Source organism: Perca flavescens, chromosome 16, assembly GCF_004354835.1.
Source record: "Perca flavescens isolate YP-PL-M2 chromosome 16, PFLA_1.0, whole genome shotgun sequence".
NCBI classification, from domain to species: Eukaryota; Metazoa; Chordata; class Actinopteri; order Perciformes; family Percidae; genus Perca; species Perca flavescens.
Window position 1 is genome coordinate 30947138 of NC_041346.1, and position 24396 is coordinate 30971533.

General features: G+C 39.9%; 1 protein-coding gene across 1 annotated transcript; it reads left to right on the forward strand.

Annotated features, from left to right (window-relative positions):
* The first annotated feature begins 2799 nt into the window (after positions 1 to 2799).
* LOC114570557 (V-type proton ATPase subunit B, brain isoform) lies at positions 2800 to 24360 on the forward strand. The gene is made up of 9 exons (XM_028600885.1): positions 2800 to 2903; positions 10083 to 10301; positions 11063 to 11118; positions 11794 to 11892; positions 13260 to 13353; positions 14517 to 14594; positions 16423 to 16562; positions 17957 to 18058; positions 24325 to 24360. The coding sequence occupies exons 1-9, from the start codon at positions 2879 to 2881 to the stop codon at positions 24358 to 24360; spliced, it is 849 nt and encodes a 282-aa protein (XP_028456686.1). The 5' UTR covers positions 2800 to 2878.
* The last annotated feature ends 36 nt before the right edge of the window (positions 24361 to 24396 follow it).

A 24396-nucleotide genomic window follows, 5' to 3' on the forward strand; every position in this document is an offset into this window, starting at 1 on the left:
TTTCTCTGTCCCCAATCTAGATTTTATTTCCCCTAATTATCTATTTTATTCCATAAGTAGGCCCTAACTTTATGTCTAAAATCCCTTTTCGTTACTGCCATTTTGATACGAAGTGGAAGACTATTCCATAAAATAATTCCTGTATAAAAAACGGATTTTCTGGCTTCACTATTCACACATGGCACATTACATGAACGGACACTGGCCCTAGTCTCATGGGCATGTTGAGTATGTACCATTAAAATCTGAAATCCCAAATACTTTGGGGCTACACCATTAATAATACTGTACATATGATTAAGTTTAAGTTGTTCAACTCTAAGCTTAACAGGCAGGAACTCAACCAAATTATTATGTTAAGCCCCGCCCACCGACTCTATACACAATGTGATTGGCCCGACCAGACTTTTTTTTTTTTTTTTTTTTTTTTTTTTTCAGCTTGCAAGCCAACGGAGAGTTGCTAGACGACCCTGGCTGCAGATTACATTTGCTGCCACTAGGGGGCGTCTAGATTTCTAGGCTACCTTATCACGCTGATGTGACCTAGCCCGAACGACATTTCTAAATATCTGTCCGAACCCGGCCCGGCCCGTCAGGCTCGGGTCGGGTATCCATCCTCTAGCGAGGTAACAGAACCCGATTTGTTCAGGTCCAATCGGGTATCCTAACCTTAGTCTATATCCACGACGTTCCACTTTCAGGATTGCTGCGTTTCGGCTGGAAATTCCGCCAGATTTCCCTCTTTTCGGCCTGCTGTCCGTCCCCTTCCTCTGTCTCTACGTTGGTGTTCTAACCTCCGGTGGATTGGTGAGGACTATGGTCATCTGCTCCTCAGATCTCTGCAGGGTAAATCCAGACAGTTAGCTAGACTATCTGTCCAATCTGAGTTTGCTGTTGCCCGACTATAATATGAGATATTTTGGTTTGGCCGTGTTAGTTTAAACGGAGATGAGTCCTTCTACTGGAGATAAAAACACTTGTGTGCACGGAGATCACTTTTGGCTCCAAACTTAAAAACCACAACGTAGTGATGTTAATGCAGCCTGAGAATCATTGTGTTTTGGTGAGCTTACAATGAGCCACCACGTCGGCCATGTTTCTACAACACATCCTCTCTCGTTGACCCTTTCTCTGGACCCTTCAGCGTCATATTTCAGAAGGTAAAACCACTTACGCAGGGATCTCCTCTTCTTCCCAGCGTTGCACGCTGGATGTTCTCTCCACCAGCAGTTATCGGATCTCTTCACTGACCAAGGACGAGTCCGTGTCGCCCTCCTCCAACTGCGACACTTGATTGGGTGATCGCTTCTCTCGCTGCCTTCCCTCTCTTCGATCACAGAACAGACCGAGACGGCGTCTCGTTTAGAAACGTTCTCTTATTTATTTTATTAAAACCGTTCACTGAAGTGTGTTTCTGAAAACATTTGATGTGAGAAATAATGTGCAGCGGCTGGCTCGGTCTTCTCTTTACATCGACCGCGGTCACTTTCAAAGATTTTCAGGAGCTTTTTGAGAGGCGGTGAGTCGAGCTGGACGCCCCCTGATTTGCATAAAGTAATCTGGAGTTAACTTTATGCAAATGAGAAGCGGGAGACTTGATGCCACGTCTCTTAAACGTCGCTGTAACGCTCCCAGAATGCATTGCCTGGGTGCTTATAGAGACAACGAATGGGAAGCGTGGTAGATCTAGATAGATAGAATTACGAGTAGATCTGCCACTAACAGTTATATTTTTATCAATTAAACTCTTTTATAACTACATTTTATTGATGAATCGTATTGTCTATAAGATATCAAAAGAAACTTCTTATTCCTTGTTTTTGTCCAAAAACAGTCAAACTTGTGTGTGTGTGTGTGTGTGTGTGTGTTTTCTAAATACTATGACTTTTTTCATATACTATTACCTTTTTTGACATGCTATACTATGACTTTATTCAGATTTGATTTTTGGTGTCATGCAGTTTTATTTTTGTTAAGAGAAAAATATGAGACAACAATCTAAATTCGTACACTACAGGCATCGACAGCAGTAAATAATATTGCATCACATTTAAAGATTCATGATTTCCTTTCAGCATCACAACAAAAGACTTGATTTTAATAGTTTATTATTCCCTCAAACCCAACACAAAGTACAAAAAAAATAACATTTTCAGCTGTTTTTTTTCCTAAACATTCACCACCATATTCCTAAATATAAAAGGGAAAAATCATGGCATACGTGGCCGGGTTGGTTCAGTGGGTAGAGCAGGCGCACTTATACTGAGAGGTTTATGCATCAACGCAGAGTTCCTCTTCTCCCCTAGGTGTCCTATCAAATAAAGGCAGAAAAGCCCAAAAATAAGTCATAGTATGTCAAAAAAAAGTCATAGTATTGTACATTGAAAAAAGCCTTACTATAGCATGTCGAGAAAAGTCATAAATAAAAACAGTATAGTATGTCAAAAAAGTCCTAAAGTCAACACAAAGTGAACTAGTTTAGCAGTAACATTTACCACCATATTGTTGGCATAGGACATGAACGTCTTTTGCCACAGAAGAAAAACTCTTCTGCTTGGAGACTTTCTCTGATCTCCATGACTCAGCCTACGTCCCAGCTGCCCCCCCTGCAGCCTGCTGTGCATGTCGTCTCCAACGCCTGATGTTTTGAGGGTTGATGTGTGGGAAGGCAAATGTATTTGCAATGCTGTTGTGAAATATTTGTACACAAGGAAGTCCTCAAACAAAACAGCTGCTGCAGTATAAAACGTGTCGGTCCTGGGAGACGATGCAGGGAGGGAGCAGCTTCGTGTCAATAGATGATCTTTGAACCAGACACGCTGCTACAGCTGGCAACTTCACCCGGACTGGATCCAGTCCTAGGGGATGAAGAGGGAGGATGGAGCCAGCGGGGATGTTAAAGTGTAGGCAGAAATCAGAAAGGAACAGTTTACTGGAGGAGAAAAAACTTAGATAAGTTAGATATTGTGAAAACAAGTTATTTAGACCTAACATTAGCAGAAGGCTTGGAGACTTTCTCTGATCTCCATGACTCAGTCTGCGACTTGCTGAATTTTCACATGGGCCCAGACAACCGAGAGGTGAGCAGAAAACCTGTTTTTATCAAAACGCTGCAGAGTTTATATAGGAAATGTTTTGGATGTGAAAATTCAGCAGCATCAACTGGTAAGTCTATTAAAATCTGAAAAAGTAATGATAAAGTAATGCCCAATTGAGAACTCGTTGAAAGCGATAAGTCAAAGGCAATGTACGTGATTGTGTGATTTGTGTGATTTGTATGTATAAGCTTAAAAAAGCCTGCACAGAAGGTCCATGGGAGTTTAAAAAAGCCTGCGAGGAAGGTCCATGGTTATAGTGCACTAGAAGCCCACTCTTATGTGGCCAGGTTTAGAATCCTGTTACATTTTTAAATAAAAAGACCTAAATGGGGCGACAGAATAAGTTTCTGTGAGGAGCAGAGGCGGGAATAAGTCTTTTTAAGCCAGTTTTAACAAACTGTGAGATTGTGGGAACTGGTGTACCATCATCACGGTGACGACCGGGGGCCTGTTTCACAAAACCAAGATAAGGGATTAAACCGGGATTTCCTGGTTATCCTGGATGAATGAATCACCATGGAGATTTATTCTGTGCAGCTAGCCTGGTCCTGACCAGGCTAACAGCCAGGATTTATTTAATCCTGGAACTTTTTCTGTTCACTCAGCAGTGGTTTTACCCTTTTGTTATCAGCCTGGATTAAAATACAACAGGTGCATATTGCTGTTCATTTGAGTACTGTTATTATTTAAAGTTGTGACCTTTATTTTTTTTTATAATTATAAATTTGTCATTGTTACTGTTATATTGCTGTATGAAGACTGCTGTTCATATTGTTGTAAGAAGTTTGATGAATATATTATGGCAGTTGTTGAGATAATTAGAAAAGGCTGATCAAATTTCAAATGTGTTTTAAATGAAGTCTGTTACTAAGGGCAACACATACAATGCTGTACATTTCTATAGTTCCCCAATGCACCTTAAATTATTTTAGTTTATAATTTCTTTTTTTATTCTTTAACAATAAGGATCATGTTTGTTCTGCTTCCATGTGCATTGTATTTGGCATTCTTAGCACACAATTTGTGTTGTCCAGTAAACTGGGACTATAATTTGGGAGGATTGTACAATTTTAAGAACATATCCTAACTGTAAAATCCTCCCAAATTATAGACTTAGTTCACTGGACCAGTAACTATCTAGTGATGTAGGGTACTGTACGTTCATGTAACAACAGGGAGAGGACACCTTAATGGTTTTTGACCTTATATTTTGCCTGGGGGGAAATAACTGATGAATATACTCTGTTCCATTCATGTTTATAGTGTGCATGGAATTTATCACTTTATTAGCTTTATAGTTTCTAGATTTTACAGTTCAATTTCTTCAGTGTCTTTATTTTCTATGTCCATATATACCAGGGAGCAAGGCATATAATATGTAGAGAAGGAAACTCGTCCTCTATAAAAAATAAAAAAACGCGAGAAAAAGCGTGACAGATAATAGCGGACAGACTAAATGATAGTCTAAAAATATACATTTATGAACTACAGCTCTTAAATGAAACCATTCAATGTGTCACTTGTCAATTGCAAAAACGAACAGCTGTACACTTTGCATTAAAAGCGAGTAGTGGAAATTAATATTTTAGCCAGTGAGAGAGAGGGAGGAACAGAGTGAAAGAGATATTTACGCTTCATATTCTAGCGTTGTAGAAAATGGATCTTCATGGTAAATTTCCTGAGTTATCTTCTGCTTACTTTTAAGGCAAAGCGTACAATTGTTAATTTGTGCAAATGATTAGTAGCCTAATCATTGAATGGTAGGAGTATGAGGGTTTCCATTCAGAGCAGAGGTCAGTTAATGTAGATATTTAGGCTGCTGACGCATTCAGTCGGTCTGCGATCGTCTGCTGCTTTCTCTCTCTGTTTCAGTACAGCGGCCGTGTTATTTTCTTTTTATTCAAATAATGTGTTTCACGTCATCATACTTCCACAAGAAGTTGCTGCTCACTCTGTATAAAGTAGTCTATGTACGATGCGTATTCTCCATTTTGGCATCAGGAAATCTGTGATCGACCTCGCAGTCTTTTGAGGAAAGCCGTGGACGCGCATCTATCTGAATTAGTTCAGCCTGGCTCGGCCTAGTCTCTCCTCCTCAGCCTGGCTCGGCCTAGTCTCTCCTCCTCAGCCTGGCTCGGCCTAGTCTCTCCTCCTCAGCCTGGCTCGGCCTAGTCTCTCCTCCTCAGCCTGGCTCGGCCTTCGTGAAACGCACCAAGCCAGGATGCACAGATTAGACTAGGTCAAGCCTCGCTTTATCAGTTATCCTGGATTTAGATATTCTGCTTTTGTGAAACAGGCCCCGGGTGCTGTGTCTGTGTCCCAGATTAATGCTTCTCATTTCTTGCCTTTGTTGCCTAATGTTAGAAAAGCCTGCACGGAGAAGTTTTCCAAAGTATCTTGCCCTGTGAGTGTTAATTTCTTTGAGGGCACGGAGGGAAAATGCAACTTTCTTTCTGTGTTACTTAGTTAAAAAAAAAAAAAAAATAAATAAATAAAAAACCTGCACTGAAGGTCAAAGGTTTTAGTCTCCGACCGAAGAATTTTTGGAAATTCTTTTGAGTGCACAAAAGCAAAACGCCGTTTTGTTGTTTTGTAGCTTAGTTTAATAAAACCTGCAACAGAAGGTATAAACCTACAAGGAATTAACGCCGATTTGTTTAGGTGTAGCTTAGTTTAATAAAAGCCTGCAGCGGAAGGTTTGGTTCTGAGTCAAAAGACAGAATCGAGTTCACTAGAGTGGACATAGTCGGTGAAAATAGGAAACAATTAAATATAGGGTTGTACATAGACTACTGTAAATATTTTTGAAATTGAAATTGTGTTGTGATAAGCTAGTGTAAATATGACGGAGTTTGCGGAAGGTGACTCCTGTGTTGGTGGTGACAGTAACTAACTCATTTTTGTAAATAAGATTGGTTTGTGGACGTGTTGCGGGCGCAGTGTGGTTGTGTATATTTGTTTGGGTTGAATTGATGAATTGAACAGTTAATTGAGAATTAACTGAAGAAAACATACAGAGAATGCAGGAACAGGCACGCCTCTGTGAGCAAAACCAGTGGCTTTTAAAAGGTGCAAAAAAGTCAGAACAAGGTCTTTGGAGATCGCATGATGGCCGCGTGGTGGCTCCTGCAAAACTCTGTCATTTGTTAAATAACTGAAAAAAGTGCAATGCTTAACAGAGGAGGGAGCTTCTACAACTGCCCAGATATAGCTGAGTGTTGGATTTGTGGCAGATAAGAGCAGCAGATAATAAGGACTCTCTCTAATTTTACTCAAGTTCTTCTTCACAGGTCCAAATCTGTCACCGGAGCACCACAGAACGACACCAACTCAGGACAGCCCCCCCCCCCCAAACTAAAAGAGGTTAGAACTAATTTGACCACGCTGTGAACAAAAAGTAGGTTTTGATTGGCATAATGATGAATTATGAATAGACACAGCCACCCAGAAAAAATTGCTTCTGGTAGTTTTGGTAATCTCATTCAAGAACCCTTTTTGAATGTTGTCCCACAGTTATCTCATTTGATTTGAACCAAATGTTTTACCAGTAAAACAGAATGGAGTATGAACTGAGTAAAATTAAAATGTAATCAAATGATTAGTTTCATTTGATTACATTTCCTGTTTGTGTTTAGTGTTGTCTTATAGGGACAATATGTCTTATTGGGAATACCTTAGTCTTAGATTTCTTTAAACTTTAAATCTATTTTTCTGTTCCTTGACTTAGTTTCAGTTATTTTTATTTATTTTATCCTAGTTTGTAAAGAAATAAAAAATGATGGGGAGATCTGAGGATTTGTAAAGCTTCTCTGTGGTGGCCACGCAGAGTGTTATGCAAATCTTCTGCTCAGAATATTAAATGTGACACAAAAGAATGACACGGGACTGACATTGATTTGCTCAAAAAATAGCAATTTGCAAAATGTTTAAAGTAATAGTAAAAGATCAATCACGCAGCCCATTCCCCCATTGAGAAGAGTTTTTATTTTTTGTTTTTGTTTTTTGTGTTTTTGTAATTGATGATCGGCACTGTATGTTTACAATGGACTCATGACTTTTTTGGGATCATTTATTGTGTTATGGACTAAAGCTTTTTGCCCATTGTCTTAAGGACTTTGGAAAACACAGATGACAAAGGAAATTTCTCCTCTATGAGAAATTAATGGACAAATCAAGGACAAACTATCACATTTTTCTTCTTCATTGTTTTCACCCCTAGACATTGCCTGAAATGAAAACACTAATATGGCTTTTGCAAAAAGTCAGTGTGTCAACGCCATTTATTCACAGGTGAAAGCAGCTTCCAGATTCCTGCAGATGAAGTCATTCAGCCTGATGACTTCATCTGTTCAAGGGGTCCAGGTCCAGGTGGACAGATTCACACAAGGTGCTGCTGGACACCAGCGCTGCAGTGGAGACTCATCACAAGGAACCATGTTCACACTTCAACAACAGTCCAGCAGAGTGTCAAGGGGAGCCCGGGTTCAGACGCCGACGGAGAGAACCAGCGGTGCTGACTTCTGCTGGCTTCCTGCGGTGGTTTCCTGACAGAGCAAGGAGACTGAATCCCACCCCCTGACCCTGGAGTCCCTGCTGACACACCAAAAAGTTAAGGATGGCTTTTTTCTACAGGTGCTGGAGCAAGCAGCACACCCAGCCGGTCCATCTTCATGTTTCTGAAAAGGAGGGAGAGAGAAACTGTGGCTGCTCTAAAGGTCTCTGAGAGGGCGTGCATGGGACACCAACGCCAACAAGGGGAGTGATGAGGATTGGGCCAGCGGTAAATGAGACCCTGGGCTCCCCTCTGATCTGTCACCAAAAGGATTGTTGACTCCAGAGTTTTGGGCCAATTCTCCAGACAGCCCACCCAAGGCTGCTAGGGCCTTGGTGACGATGCCATCTGGTCCTGTGTTGTCCGGAACCACACCCATGTATCTATGTAATACTCTGTCTCCGTAGGTGCTCCAAACAGAAGACAAAAACACAGCAGCTCTAGTACAAACTTCATATTGTCAATTTAATCTGAGATTTTGTCCAAATTTTCCGATTGGACAATATTGAATAAGGAACTGTCAAAATCTGTATTTCAGACTTTTATCACAAGTCTGCATCTTTCACTACAGAAAGGACATTGATGAAGACTGTTTCTTTTTGCTCACTCCATCTGAACTGACAGCATATATTGAAGTGTGTGTGTGTGTATCAGTTTTTTAGCTCCTTTGAGATTAAGATCAAACCTAATGCATTTTTTCCTTGAGCCAGATAAAAGATATTTTCTGCCATGGAATAGATTTCAGCCCACCTGATTGCATTACAGATTTGAGACAAGTTATTACTTGTGCAGTATTTGAAGTGCAGTGTGGAAACTTGAATTTGGTTTTGTTTTCTTTGATTTCTAAGATGTTTTCCCTTCCATTGTCATTACCTGGTCAACAGATTTAATATCTTCTGATTTAATTAAGTGTTTCTGTTTTTGTTTCAAATGGAATGCAAGTCACTAATCACTGTGAGTAAAACCAGCGAAACATATTTTGTTAAGAGAAAATAACCTTCTTGATACAAGATGAGGAGTCAGATGATGAGGTCAGAAGAGGACATGAATTTCTTTTATAAATTATGATTTAGTTCTTACAACTTTGCTAATGTCTAAATTGTTGTCATATTTTTATGTTTATGTAAATGACTGTTTTCAATAACATTTATAGTGAAATTCACACCTTTTTTAAAGATTTTTTTAACACGGGGGATTTGAATGGGACTTATGTATCGATACTCGCGGCATAAAAATCGATACTTTCTTGGGGGAAAAAATATCGATTTAAATTGCAGAATTGATAAAATTGCTCAGCCTTAGTATTAAGGGGCCACTAAGGTCTATATAAAAGAGACTTCAGATACAGTATTAGGGGACCACTAAGGTCTATATAAAAGAGACTTCAGATACAGTATTAGGGGACCACTAAGGTCTATATAAAAGAGACTTCAGATACAGTATTAGGGGACCACTAAGGTCTATATAAAAGAGACTTCAGATACAGTATTAGGGGACCACTAAGGTCTATATAAAAGAGACTTCAGATACAGTATTAGGGGACCACTAAGGTCTATATAAAAGAGACTTCAGATACAGTATTAGGGGACCACTAAGGTCTATATAAAAGAGACTTCAGATACAGTATTAGGGGACCACTAAGGTCTATATAAAAGAGACTTCAGATACAGTGTTAGGGGACCACTAAGGTCTATATAAAAGAGACTTCAGATACAGTATTAGGGGACCACTAAGGTCTATATAAAAGAGACTTCAGATACAGTAATAGGGGACCACTAAGGTCTATATAAAAGAGACTTCAGATACAGTATTAGGGGACCACTAAGGTCTATATAAAAGAGACTTCAGATACAGTATTAGAGGACCACTAAGGTCTATTTAAAAACATCCAAACAGCACCATGTCATAGGACCGTTAACCAAATTTCCCAAAAATAACATGGATGGTTCCATACGCTAATTGGTGATCACTACTAAATGTATACCCGGGTGAAGATCTGTGATAATCCATAAACACATGTTCCTCTGATCTTAACCATTAGATAAGATAATTCATCATTTCTGGCATCATTTCATGGAAATGAGGTTTATTGAACATCAATTCCAAAAATAAGTGTAAAACTAGTGGTAATTAGTTATGACGTTGGCTAAAGCTGTAATCCAGTTTTATCAGTCCAATCCAGTCCAATCCAATATTATTTTTTTCATCAATAATATTCAACTTTATAGTTTCAGCATCCCTCACGATCATGACGCATGGTGTGCGCGCACATTCAGCCTCATTTTTTTCTCATGTTAAACAAGTATTTTCTACATATGTGTTTCTGTATTTGTTGTTTGTTTCATATTAATGATCAATATGTTTGTTTGTGTATACACCAAGCACCAAAGCAAAGTACATATTTGACGGTAAACCATTTTTTTCTGATTCAGTTTCCGAGTGCGCATGCGCCGCGGCTGTCACGATTCTGCTGCTGCTGCTGCGTGCTGCAGGTGGAAACATGGCGATGAAGGCGCTCCGAGGGATGGTGAGCGAGCTGTCGTCGGCCGTCAGCGGGAGCAGACCGACCGCCGCCGCGGCGTCCGCCGCCGCCATCTCCCGGGAGCATGTGATGTCCGTGAGCCGGGATTACCTCTCCCAGCCCCGCCTCAGTGAGTCTCTGCGGGTCTGATACATCCACGCTGTGTGTCCGCACTGTTGTAGGCTGTTGGGTTTAGAAAGACGTTCACGTTACGGAGGAATGCGTCGTTTAAAAAGAAATCTAACGATACAGAGCCCTTAGGCGAGATTCTGCTGTTTTTTTAATTTGCAAACTTTACAAATATGCAGGGCCGGCCCTAGACTTTTGGGGGCCCTAAGCAGGATTTGGTTTGGGGGACTTTCCACATTGTAACATGTTGCCACTGCACTTGTAAATATTAGTTTAAGCACTCATAATATACAAATGTGCATATAAAGACTTATGTGAGACATATTAGCAGCAACCTTAAAAATCGGTCGGGCTCTATTGGCAACAAGCATCAGGTCACCAACTGGAATGGAGAGTGCATTATCTTGGCAATTTAGGAGCAATGATTCACCAAACCTGCTTTTTTCCAGTGTAAACATGTTGTAGTAACGAGTAACTAAGATGCTCAGGGGAAATGTAGTGTAAAAGTAAAAGTTTCCGGAAATATAAATAACGAAGTATGTGAAAATTCTAGTAATTCTAGTCTCAGTAGTGAAGTATTTGTACTTTGTTACATTACAACACTGATTGTGGGTGTTTTACAGTGGACTATATAGTGAATGAAATTTGCGGCGAACACCACGGCAAAATGGTGAACACACTATATAGGGATTGGGGAACGGTTTCCAACACAGTTCTAGTGTTTGCTCCGCCTTGAACACAAACTGTTTCCTGTCTCCTCAGCCTATAAGACGGTGTCTGGAGTCAACGGGCCGCTGGTGATTCTGGATCAGGTGAAGGTAAGGACGTAACTCTCTAACTCTAACTCACATCTATTCCATTCAGTTTTATTTATAGTGTCAAATCTTAACAAGAGTTATCTCGGGACACTTTACAGAAAGAGTAGGTCTAGACCACACTCTATCATTTACAAAGAGCCAACAATTCCCCCAAGAGCGAGCATTTGGTACGGCAGCGGCGCGGAAAAACTCCTTTTAAACAGACAGAAACCTTGGACAGAACCTGACTCCACAGTCCAGTTTATTTCTTTATACTCAGCCTCTCTGATGCCAGACTGGCTCTTATTAGGCATGAATATTTAAAGAGAAAAGACAGAATAATCAGCGAAAAAAGTCAGTTTATTTGTTTGTTTGTTTGTTTGTTTGTTTTTTGGGGGGGGAGGGAGGAGATGGAATATTTTGAGAAAAAAAGTCTGAATATTTTGAGAAAAACTCAGAATATTTTGGAGAGAAACGATTATTTTAAGAAACTTTTTGGAATATTTTGGGGGGAGGGAAAGTCAAAATATTTTGAGAAAAGAGTAGCAATATTTTGAGAAAAAGTCAGAATATTTTGAGAATGTTTGTCATGAAACGCTGCTTCAAAATGAGAACGTAGCAGTGTAGACGTAGCCTGAAACAGGATGTAGAATAGAAAGTGTTTCCTGTCTCTAACACTAAACGTCCCTCGGACAGTTTCCGAAGTACGCCGAGATCGTCCATCTCACGCTGCCGGACGGGACCCGGAGGAGTGGCCAGGTGCTGGAGGTCAGCGGCTCCAAAGCCGTGGTGCAGGTACTCCCACAGCAACAAGCACTGGGCTCAGACCACAAAGGGAGGGGAGGGGGGTGGATGCAGGGGATATCCCCCCCCGGACAGTATTTAACCCTCCTGTTGTCCCTGGGTCAATCTGACCCATTTTCAAAAAAGTTTTTGTATCAGAAATTTGCGTTTCTTTTAACCAAATTTTAAAACAAAATAATGTGGATGGTTCCCTACAACACTTTTCACAGGTTAAGTAAATGATCTGTTCACTACTTTGATTGGATTTGGGTGTTTTATTCAATTTTAAAGCATGCAAAGAAAAATTGATAAAAGAACGTATAAAAACGTAGGGAAAAAATGTCAGAAAAGTGACAAAAACGTTGGAAAAATTGACAAAAATGTTGGAAAATCTTCAAAAACATCGGTAGAAGTGACTGAAACGTCAGGAAGAGTGACAAAAACATGGGAAAAGCTTCAAAAAAGGTTGACAGAAACTTGAAAAAGCGACCAAAACATTGGCTTTTTTTTTTTTACATTTTGACCCAGAAAAACAAAAAGTTGCTGTTGGTCAACGAGGAAGACAATGCGAGGGTTAAAACTCCACTTTGGGCAAGTTAGTACAACAAGCGTCTTGCCTGTTGGGCATCATGGTATCATAAATGATGTCATCGTTCTCGGAGAATGTTGTCGAAGGGTTTGATTTGAACGTGCTGTAGGAGCCACATATTGGAGGTTGTTTGTGGTCTCATTAATGGTGTTTGTTGATTATTATATTGTGCACTTATATTGTAGGTGGTGGGATTTCTGGCGCGTTTTTTGGGCTTTGACAGAGAGGGGGAGGGGAGCCTGGGAGTGAACACTTTCTGTTGACCGCCATACTAACGCACTTAGTACCTTTACATTTGGTAACTGCAGTACTAATTGTATTTTACGTGTGGAGGAATAAATTATTGCGATATGATCTGTGTGTTTATGGATTTCTCGGTGTTCAGTCCCTCACGGCAGCACCTTGTTGGACCGCTGACAGCCGTAACAAGTGCCGATGGCCAATCAGGAGCTGAGTTTCTGCATGTCACGGCTTTTTTAATGTTTATTTTTTTCGACAGTTTTTTTTTTCTTTGAGGTTCCTTTAACATTTTTCCTGCTTTTTTACTGTTTTTTTTTTTTTTTTTTTCAACGCTTTTGATGTGTTTTTTTTTACGTTCTTTCAGATGTTTTTTCAGCACTTTTGACAATTTTTTTTTTCAAATGATTTTATTTTATTTTATTTTTTTTTACATTTTATCACGAAAAAAAAAGATATAATAAAAAAAAAAAAAAAACCTTACCATTAGAACTTGAAGATGTCGTTGCTCTGTGTCTCAACGCTGCGCCCCCCCCACACCCCACCCCTGCAGGTGTTTGAGGGGACGTCCGGCATCGATGCCAAGAATACCAGCTGTGAGTTCACCGGGGACATCTTACGTACACCCGTCTCTGAGGACATGTTGGGTACGACGCAAAACACATGTCTCATTCTCTTAGGGCTCCTGCACACTGGCTGCGTGGGCGTGAGCGTGGCGTGAGCGTCAGCTGCGTGTCCGTTTATATTTGGGCTCCCATGGTAACAGTGACACCCATGGCTCAGGCGAAAACGCGTGCGTGCTAGAAATAGGACCGACGCCTATTTTTCAAACAACACGCACGTGTGTTGGAAGCGTTTCCAGGCAAAATAGAATAGGAAAAGATGTTTATATGTCATTTAGACACGAGTACATATTAATAAATGACATCATGATGTCTGAAAGTCTCGAGGTTTTGACATAAATACAGATATAAATGTAATTTTAAAAAAGTATAATAAATAATTATTGATTTTCAAGCTTTATTATCTCAGGAAAGGGAATTGAAATATAAAAATATATATCGAAAAATGTGCAAAATGTACAAACACAAAAATATTGACAAAATAAAGTTGAAGAACACGCTATTATGTCATTCTATCAATGGGAAACATCCGCGTCAGACACCTTTCTGGTGTGTAAAGACGTAGAAAACGCCACGCAGCTGACACGCGAAAGAAACACCACGCTCACACCACGCAGGCAGCGTGCAGGAGGCCTTAGATGCTAGATGCTAACATGCACAACTGCATGTTTGATAGAGGGGAAGATAGTTGGGTTCAGAGTAGGGCTGCACAATATATAGTTTTTTTAATCGTCTGCTGGATATCAACCGGCGCAATAAACACATAATGAAGATAAAGATTAAAGATTTTTTTGTGTTAGTTGAAAGAAAATATCAGCAGACTTTAAAATGTTACTTGTTTTTTTATTACTGCCTTTTATGTTCAACTCAGTGCTCAATTTGTTCAATAAAAGAAAGTTGGAAATTATTTCTTTTCATTAGTTTTAAACTCAACAATCAGTTTGTTGTGTTTTATCACAATACTGAAAGCAGCAGAAACTGAGAACACTAATATCTGATTATTTATCACGACTTATATCATCGCGTATTTTCCTCATAACATTCAGCCCTAATCTGGTGAGGTGTGTGTGTGTGTGTGTGTGTGTGTGTGTGTGTGTGTGTGTGTGTGTGTGTGTGTGTGTGTGTGTGTGTGTGTGTGTGTGTGTGTGTGTGTGTGTGTGTGTGTGTGTGTGTGTGTGTGTGTGCAGGCCGTGTGTTTAATGGATCTGGTAAACCTATCGACAGAGGACCAGCGGTCCTGGCTGAAGACTTCCTGGACATCATGGGTACGTTGTTTCTGCTCTAAAGAGGTTCTTTTATGAACGGAAACTGACATCAGCCTGCTTTTAAAGGGTCATTTCGCATTTAATTCAACCCTATTTTAACATGTTACTACATTGATGGGAACAGCAATCTTTGAAACTGGTCCAGTATTAAGCAAGGCTCAGATTATTATTCCAAGTGTCTGACAACATTTTGCGTCTATATAGGCAGCATATTTCCACCAGACTCATGTAAATAATCAGGACTTTTAGCGTGTATAGAGCCAGCATATCTCCACCAGACTCATGTAAATAATCAGGACTTTTAGCATAGAGCCAGCATATCTCCACCAGACTCCATGTAAATAATCAGGACTTTTAGCGTATATAGAGCCAGCATATCTCCACCAGACTCCATGTAAATAATCAGGACTTTTAGCGTGTATAGAGCCAGCATATCTCCACCAGACTCCATGTAAATAATCAGGACTTTTAGCGTGTATAGAGCCAGCATATCTCCACCAGACTCCATGTAAATAATCAGGACTTTTAGCGTGTATAGAGCCAGCATATCTCCACCAGACTCCATGTAAATAATCAGGACTTTTAACGTGTATAGAGCCAGCATATTTCCACCAGACTCCATATAAATAATCAGGACTTTTAGCGAGCCAGCATATAGAGCCAGTAAATAATCATTTTATTTCCACCAGACTCCATGTAAATAATCAGGACTTTTAGCGTGTATAGAGCCAGCATATCTCCACCAGACTCCATGTAAATAATCAGGACTTTTAAGCGTGTATAGAGCCAGCATATCTCCACCAGACTCCATGTAAATAATCAGGACTTTTAGCGTGTATAGAGCCAGCATATCTCCACCAGACTCCATGTAAATAATCAGGACTTTTAGCGTGTATAGAGCCAGCATATCTCCACCAGACTCCATGTAAATAATCAGGACTTTTAACGTGTATAGAGCCAGCATATTTCCACCAGACTCCATATAAATAATCAGGACTTTTAGTGTGTATAGAGCCAGCATATCTCCACCAGACTCCATGTAAATAATCAGGACTTTTAGCGTGTATAGAGCCAGCATATCTCCACCAGACTCCATGTAAATAATCAGGACTTTTAGCGTGTATAGAGCCAGCATATTTCCACCAGACTCCATGTAAATAATCAGGACTTTTAGCGTGTATAGAGCCGGCATATCTCCACCAGACTCCATGTAAATAATCAGGACTTTTAGCATGTATAGAGCCAGCATATCTCCACCAGACTCCATGTAAATAATCAGGACTTTTAGCATGTATAGAGCCAGCATATTTCCACATGTAAATGGGTGAATTAAGGGTTTATTTCAACCAAACCGGAGTGGTAATTGTTGGAAAAGTGGAAAGATGAACCAAGACGGCTTTTGGTAGTTTTATTTAATTTCTGTCCACTTTGAATGAAGTGTGTTTTACGATGACAAAAGTCCTGATTATTTACATGGAGTCTGGTGGAGTTTGGTGATGGTGATTTCGGGGCTGTTTCATGTTAAACTAAAAGGATCTTACTCTTTAACTAAAAGGTCTATCTCTGTAGGGATCCATCCCATAATGTTGTCAGACACTTAGCATAATAATCTGAGTCTGTCAGCAGCAACAACAGAACTTTTAGTGGACACTGACTGACCATTTTACCCATTTAAGGTTACCGTTTTTTTTGTTGCTGTCATTATGGAAACACATCTTCTGTCTGTATAGTGAAGCTGGAGAACACACTAACACACTTTATATGTTAGCTGCTACGTTGATACACCAGCCGTCTGTATGCTTCATATTTTCATGTTCTAATGTTGTAGGTCAGCCCATAAACCCCCAGTGTCGTATCTACCCTGAGGAGATGATCCAGACCGGCATATCTGCCATCGATGGCATGAACAGCATTGCCAGGGGGCAGAAAATCCCCATCTTCTCTGCTGCTGGGCTGCCGCACAATGAGGTACACACACACACACACACACACACACACAATGAGGTACACACACACACACACAATGAGGTATACACACACAATGAGGTTTACACAGACACACACACACACACACACAATGAGGCAAACACACACACAATGAGGTATACACACACACACACACACACAAAATTAGGTACACAAACACGCATGCACAAACACACACACGCGAGTTACACACACAATGAGGTACACACACACACACAAAATGAGGTACACACACACACACACACACACACACAATGAGGTATACACAGGCACACAATGAGGTAAACACTAAGGCATGGATACCCGACCCGAGGCCGACGGGTCCCGACGGTACCCGACGGGCCGGGCCGGGTTCGGACAGATATTTAGTAATTATGGTCGGGGTCGGTCACATCAGCGCGATAAGGCAACAGCTTATTAACGTGCGCTTGTTGCCCCATAGGCGCTGATGCCTCATCTGTTGACATTTCCGAATGCCTTCCTACAGCTGCTTAATAAAAGCGAGCTTTCAACACAAACAAACGTAGCCTACATGTGTCATTACTACGAGGAAAAAAAATTAGATTTTAACTGTCGGGCTCGGGCCGGGCTCGGACACAAATTTCTTAATACATGTTGGGCTCGGGCTGGGTTCGGTCACGGGTCTGTCGGACGCGGGCCGGCCTCGGACAGAAAAATTCGGCCCGATCCGGACTCTAGTACACATACACACAATGAGGTATACACACACACATCAGGTACACACGCCCGCACACACACACACACACACACACACACAATGAGGTATACACAGACACACACACACAAAATGAGGTACACAAACACGCACGCACAAACACACACACGCGAGGTACACACAAACAATGAGGTACACACACACACAATGAGGTACACACACATCAGGTACACACGCACGCACAAACACACACACACACACAATGAGGCAAACACGCACACACACAATGAGGTATACACACACACACACACAAAAAATGAGGTACACAAACACGCACGCACAAACACACACACACACACACACACACACACAAAATGAGGTACACAAACACGCACGCACAAACACACACACGCAAGGTACACACACACACAATGAGGTACACACACACACACACACACATCAGGTACACACACACACACACACACACACACACACACAATGGTACATGCATGCCGTTTTTTTCTAATGTCTTGTTCGATGTTTTTTTTCCAACGTTGCATCATCTCATACACACGTGGACGATTACCATCGTTAACGTCCCGACTGAAATGTAGAACATCAAGAACAGGATTAGTGTTTTAAATGAGGCTGAAGATGAACTTTGTTCAGATGTTTCCTCCGTCGTCTGTCGTTACCTCAGATCGCCGCCCAGATCTGCCGCCAGGCTGGTTTGGTGAAGAAGTCCAAAGACGTGATGGACTACAGCGAGGACAACTTCGCCATCGTGTTTGCAGCCATGGGGGTGAGAACGTGATATCATTTCCGCTTATTGTGATGTCATTTCTGCCTATCGTGATGTCATTTCTTTCGAGTATCTTCAAGTGCTTCATATCCCTAAAATCAGAGCTGAGCACAACCTGAGCTGAAACTTTACGTAGTTCTATAAACCAGAATAACTCCAAAAAATGTATTGAAATTGTGTCATAAATATGAAGAAAAATCTTATTGTCCTAAAAAAACATAAAACATGTTGATCCGAAAGATTTCTAAATTTAGAAACATTAACAAAATATGTCCCAACACATAACACTAGTTATTTGAACTCTGTACTTTTTTTTGTTTCGTTGAGATGTGCTCATTTTTATGACAAGGCATTTTCATTTTTCACCGGGCGTTGCATGACGTGATGATGTCATCACGAGTTGACAACGTAACAACGCAACAGACCTTTAGCTCTAGATCTGACCGAGTGCTCTAGCCGTTTGTCTCGTGTGTGTGTGTGTGTGTGTGTGTGTGTGTGTGTGTGTGTGTGTGTGTGTGTGTGTGTGTGTGTGTGTGTGTGTGTGTGTGTGTGTGTGTGTACTCGCATTTCTATACCGATGAGGACCTTGACCGAATACACACTCACACGGTGGGGACTCGTGTCACGGTGGGGACCAAAATCAGGGTCCCCACGGGCAGACCCTCTCAAAGCATAGAAAACAGCTTCCTAATATGCCCAGTATCAATAACTCCAAAGTCCTCTTTGGGGGGGTTTTCATGAGAAAAATGTGTGTGTGTGTAAGACGCTGACATCCTACTGGCAAACGGTGGTATTGCAAGTGTGTGAACTTTTCATGCACATGCGCCCCTCCTGGTAATAAATGGTATTGCAGCATAATGAAAATTTAACTCAGTCAATGATGCGCCCCTCCTGGTGGGAGATGGTATTACAGCATAATACAATTTGAACTTTCTGTTAGCTCAGCCATAGTAACTCAAACTCAGAATACTTAAAATTAAAGTCCTACAATTTGATCAATATCTAGTGGTTTAACATAAAATCAATTTAACCGCCTATTCAATTCCACTTGAAAAAAGTTATCTCTGCTTAAACATTTCCTAGAATGTGTTTTTTTTTTTTGTTTAATTTGCAATTGTAACTAAAATGAGGCTATTCATTGTCTAACATAACAAGAGAATTATGAACAAATCTTGTTGCCTTAGTTAAGTTAAATGTTACATTTTACTGTAATTATATTGCAGATAGCCAGTTTATCTTTCTGTTATAATACTGTATTGTATTTACTTTGCCAGTTACCTGTTTATAGACCTAAATTATCAAGATAGGATTACTGATTTTCAAAATGTTTTTATCCTGATGATCAATCAACTATACTAGTGAATTAATGAATCTATTTACAAATGGTTATGAAACTGTAAAAACACACCTCACTATATTGGCCCCTTCAGATGCATCTCTAAATGTTCTTGCTCAGTTATTTCTTCATAGTTTTGTTTCATACCATTAGAAACTTGGTAATATAGGCTACTAACCATGCATGCAACATCTTCATCATGTCAAACGCCTGTGCCTAATATCTTCATTTCCTCATTCATCTAATATAACTATATAACCAGACCTAGTAACCTTGCAAAGGTTCGATTTGTGGATTACAGTTCCATTACATTACATGTCATTTAGAGGACGCTTTTTTCCAAAGTGACTACCAATTGCTACATATGTCAGAGGTTGCACGCCTGAGCAACTAGGGGTTAAGTGTCTTGCTCAGGGACACATTGGTTGATGTATCGCAGTGGAATTTAACCCAAAACCGTTATGCTGGAGATGGGTTTCCCATCTGGCCACATATTTCCAAAATACGAATAGGAAACATCATTTTAGGCTCAGAAAGCACACATATCACTGACCATGTCTCTCTGCACTGGAGCCCTACAGTGCAGTGTGCTCTCCCCTGCTTTTACTCTCTATACACTACTGACTGCCCTCCAGGACCCCTGTAAAGCTTATATCCAACAATGATGTGTCAGCTTACAGACATGATGTCAAGCAGCTGGCATCCTGGTGCAGCCACAACAACCTGTAACTAAATGCTCAGAAGACATTGGAGATGATTGTGGACTTCAGGAAGAGCCCCCTGAGCACCCTCCATCTGCCCTTAAAGACGATAGGCAAAGGTTCAAGATATTAACCCCATTCTACAAGTATCACACGCCCACATTCCAGCACTCTTTAAATTTTCAGGAGTATCCTTCTAATACAGTAGCTTCCGTGGCAAAAGTTTGAGCTTAAAGTTCCAAATGCACTAAAAGCATCTGACACGCTGCTTGGAAGTACACCCAAGGTTTTAAATGGCCAATACGCAACAAAAGCGTTAGTCTACTCTAGTCTGTTAGCTGTCTCACTGACTGTGATCATAGTTTATTGCTATGAAACTGGCCACACCAGCTGTGAGAGCAGCATGATAGTTGTGTGTATACGCCACAGATCCGCTTCTACAAACAGCCTTCTATTTATTTTTGTTGATGGTGAAACACGAGAGGATGTTTATGATTGTGTGAATCAAGCTCATACTTCTGTGCACCTAAACCATTCACAAATGTCACGGCAACTGAGTGAAAGTTTCTTTAAAAGCCCAGTAATCATTGTGATGGCATTTACAAATGAGCTGAAAAAATGGGAAGGATTGATGCAGTGGTCATGTATCCATAATCTGGACTATAAACTTGTTCTGTAGCTTATAGTCATTATAAAAAAGTGAAATTGAATGAATGCAACTTAAATATTTCTTAATATAAAAAATTAAATGTCCGTTGTGGCACAAAAAGTACAATGCCTCTACTGATGGGGGATCTGTAACATACAAAACCTTTGCCTAAATAGCGACCTTTTCTACAATACTGCTGGTTCTGTGGTGTTGGCGCTTAAAATCTGATGCCTGCAGTGTGCCATGGAAGCATCAAATGAGGCAGGTCAAATAAGGCAGGTCAAAAGAACTGCGCTAATTATCGCTTTCAGTGCGTTTGGGCCTTGATTTACAGCATACAACATATTTTTCTTTTGATAGAGAGCAAAATAAAAGGTAGGCTTTAATATATATAGCCTATTTCATAATTATAACTTCTGTAATATATTTAAGTTTGGAAAAGTTGGGACCTTTACCTATCCTCTTTAACATTCTTGGCTCAGTAGTCACCACTGGGACACACATTCAAGAATATACAATATCCCAGGATCTGAAGTGGGATGCAAAAAAATCAACACCACTGCAAAAAGGCTGAAAGAGCATACTTCCTGCTTCTGGTAAGGTTAAACAGGACTCAGGACTTGGTCAGACTCAGCTGCATTATCCAGTTTCATAAATCATTCATTGGTTGAAATCTACCATATCTATGTTTCCCCTCATTAACAAATAACTGTATGTATATATATAATATATATAGATTTCTTTATTTAAAAGGACAGTGCACATTAATCAACATGAGTACAATGTCCAACATGTAAATGTGTTAGATTTAGCCGCACCGCTAATTTTCATCTGCAGTCCACAAACCCCTTATAACCCTTAAGCCCTGCTATTGCTATTGCTTACAAAGAAATCTGTATATTCTGTTTGATAAGATCATTACTTACCCTAGCCCAGATTTTCTTTTTTTTTTACACTCAGCCCAACCTAGTTTGCTAAAAAATGTAATATGTTTCACATGGATTAATCATGCTGCTGCATCTGTATCCTTCATAACTTGGGCTGTTTAGGTTTAAACAAACAAGCATGTTTCTAACTGTGTGTTCAGGTGTGCCTGGATATTACAGAACTATGGGTCTTCATGTTGAGGTAAATTTCACAAACAGAAAAGTCAAATCCATAATTTAAAGTGTGTTCTCAGTCATCCAGGTCAGAGGATGCATTGAATTACTCAGCAAGAGCTAAATTGTCTTAAAAAAAAAAAAAAAAAAAAATCTGCAGTCCTCCATTTTAGTAAAAACATGACCAGTCAGGGTCAGTAAAATTGCAATTTCCATATTCCCTTGAATGCAGCAGTAGTGCAGGTGCAGATTGCAGTCCTCCCTCCCCACCCAATGTCTCAACTGACCTGGTTGTGACCTCTGAAGCAGAGAGGCCCAGAGGAACAGACAGTTTGGCATGAATTCAGTTTGAGGTTATTTCCAAACAAAACCTCACGTTATTTTATGCTATACATTTTCAATAAAGACTAATGCATTAAATATGTGTTCATTATATTTATAATTATTTAAGAGATGATTAAGATATTTTAATACTTAAGTAATAGCTACAACAGGCCATAGTATGTTGTGATAAAGGCACAACATATAGCAGGGCAGATAATGTTAGCCTAGCACAGACTTTTTCTTTTACATAAAGCTAATGAAAAGGCACACAATAACAAAAACTAACTTAACAATCGAGACAGAACTAGACAAGCAACTAACTGCTGGCTGCAGTGGTAGAAGAGCAACTCCTGTTTTCTGCTAGATTAAAATTGCTGTGTTTATCAATGAAGAAGGCTTTCAAGAGAGCATAGACAACAACTTCAATTCCTTTTAGTAAAGGGCTGTCTGATGGCAAAATAAAGCGGGGAAAATATTCTAAATATATACAGTATATAGATACTTCGCCAACCAACTCTGTTTCATGGCAGTGTGTGTGCAGATGAACAGCTTTTTGTCCGTTGCACCAGCTATCAGTTTGTGTAATATTGTATCTCAAACTTGGAGTGATACTTGTTGTTCAAAGGAATTCTAATTATAGCTTTTGTATGTGGTTGTTATTATATCACTATTATGAACCAGAACAAATCAGTTTGCTTGATTTGAGCAACCTTTTATAATATGGTTTTGATATTTTAGTTATGCCACCTCATTGCTGGACTATCATACCTGATATTCAAGCTCATTTGAAGGTTTGGTGCAGTTCAGCTTTATTGCTTGCCATCCATTCTCCCTTTTTTTCTCACCATGGATACTTGATGTTGCTTCAGATCTGCATCTTATCCCTACATTTCATTTACATATAGATAATATAGTATAAGCTAACAATGATGAATATATTGTTACTTTTGTAATTAACTTTAAAAAGCTGTAAGGCCTAAAGGGAACTATGAATACAATTCTGAAAACTTTAAGCTCATGTATTAATAACAATACTCAAAACCATATAATTTCTATGGTCCAGACTGCTTAAAGCTGCCTACACATAAAAGCCGGCAAAAATCGCTTCTGCGCTGGCCAATCCATTGAGAGCAGTGCCACCCAACAAGGCGCTGCTCTACCCCTGGCATCATGCACCTCTCAGAATTGCCGAATTGCTCGCTTGCTCTCAGCACAATTACATTTTTTTCACTCAAATTCTAAATCAAACAGAACATCTTAAAGGCCCTTTCAGTGTATTTTGACATACTTATGGTATTTCATATTTTCATGACAATTTTGAGTAACAAGTGAGAGATTCTGTGTTGTTCTAATAATTGTCTCATTTGTGGTCTGATAAACACTGACTTTATCAAATTGGAAGTTTCTAATATATTATAGAAGAGTTTAGACCAAAGATTGGCAACGTAGACACAACTGTTTTAGAACATTGCAGTTTCAGCAGTCTACAAACCAGCTAATGGTGTTGCTGCGACTCAGCTGGTCAAGACTCCAGAGGCTGGTTTTAAAACGTTAGAGACATCTTCTGTTTCAACAGAAGTCAGCTGGTCGAGTGAGCTTACAAACTATAGAAATAAAATGATCCATAATGCATTTATTTCTGTTTACAAACTGTCAGCTGGTGGAAATGGCAGTTTTAGACGGTGGCTCAACGAGCGCTGCAACCAGGGTTTGTGGTGCAGCAATTTAGAGAGAGATTGAAGAGAGGGAGCTGCGTTATAAAGTTGAGAATCAGAACTACAATATATGAAATATATTTTGATGAATGTTATGTACATGTAAGATAAAAATATGTATAATAATTATTATTAATTAATTTTGTATTGATGGGGAGAAAAATGTATTAATTTAGTATAAAAAACTAATAATGAAGAAATTAATTTCAAATAATGCCAAATATTTGTCTGCTTATATGCTAAAAACTTTCAGGGTTTGTAGCGTATGGTTTAAAATTGTAGTCTTAAATTGAGCTAATGTTACCACATTTAAAAGAAAACACTGTTACACACAATCTGTCATGTTCAAGTCCCCATCCTGACCACGCCCATCCCCCACTCTGGCCATGCCTTTACCATGTGGCTAACATGAGGTGTGTTTAGGGTCCCCTGCGTGTCCAGGCCCTCCCCACATTAGGTGAGTTTGACGTGGTGTGAACTCAAATATCAACTGAACAGATAAGAGCACGCTGA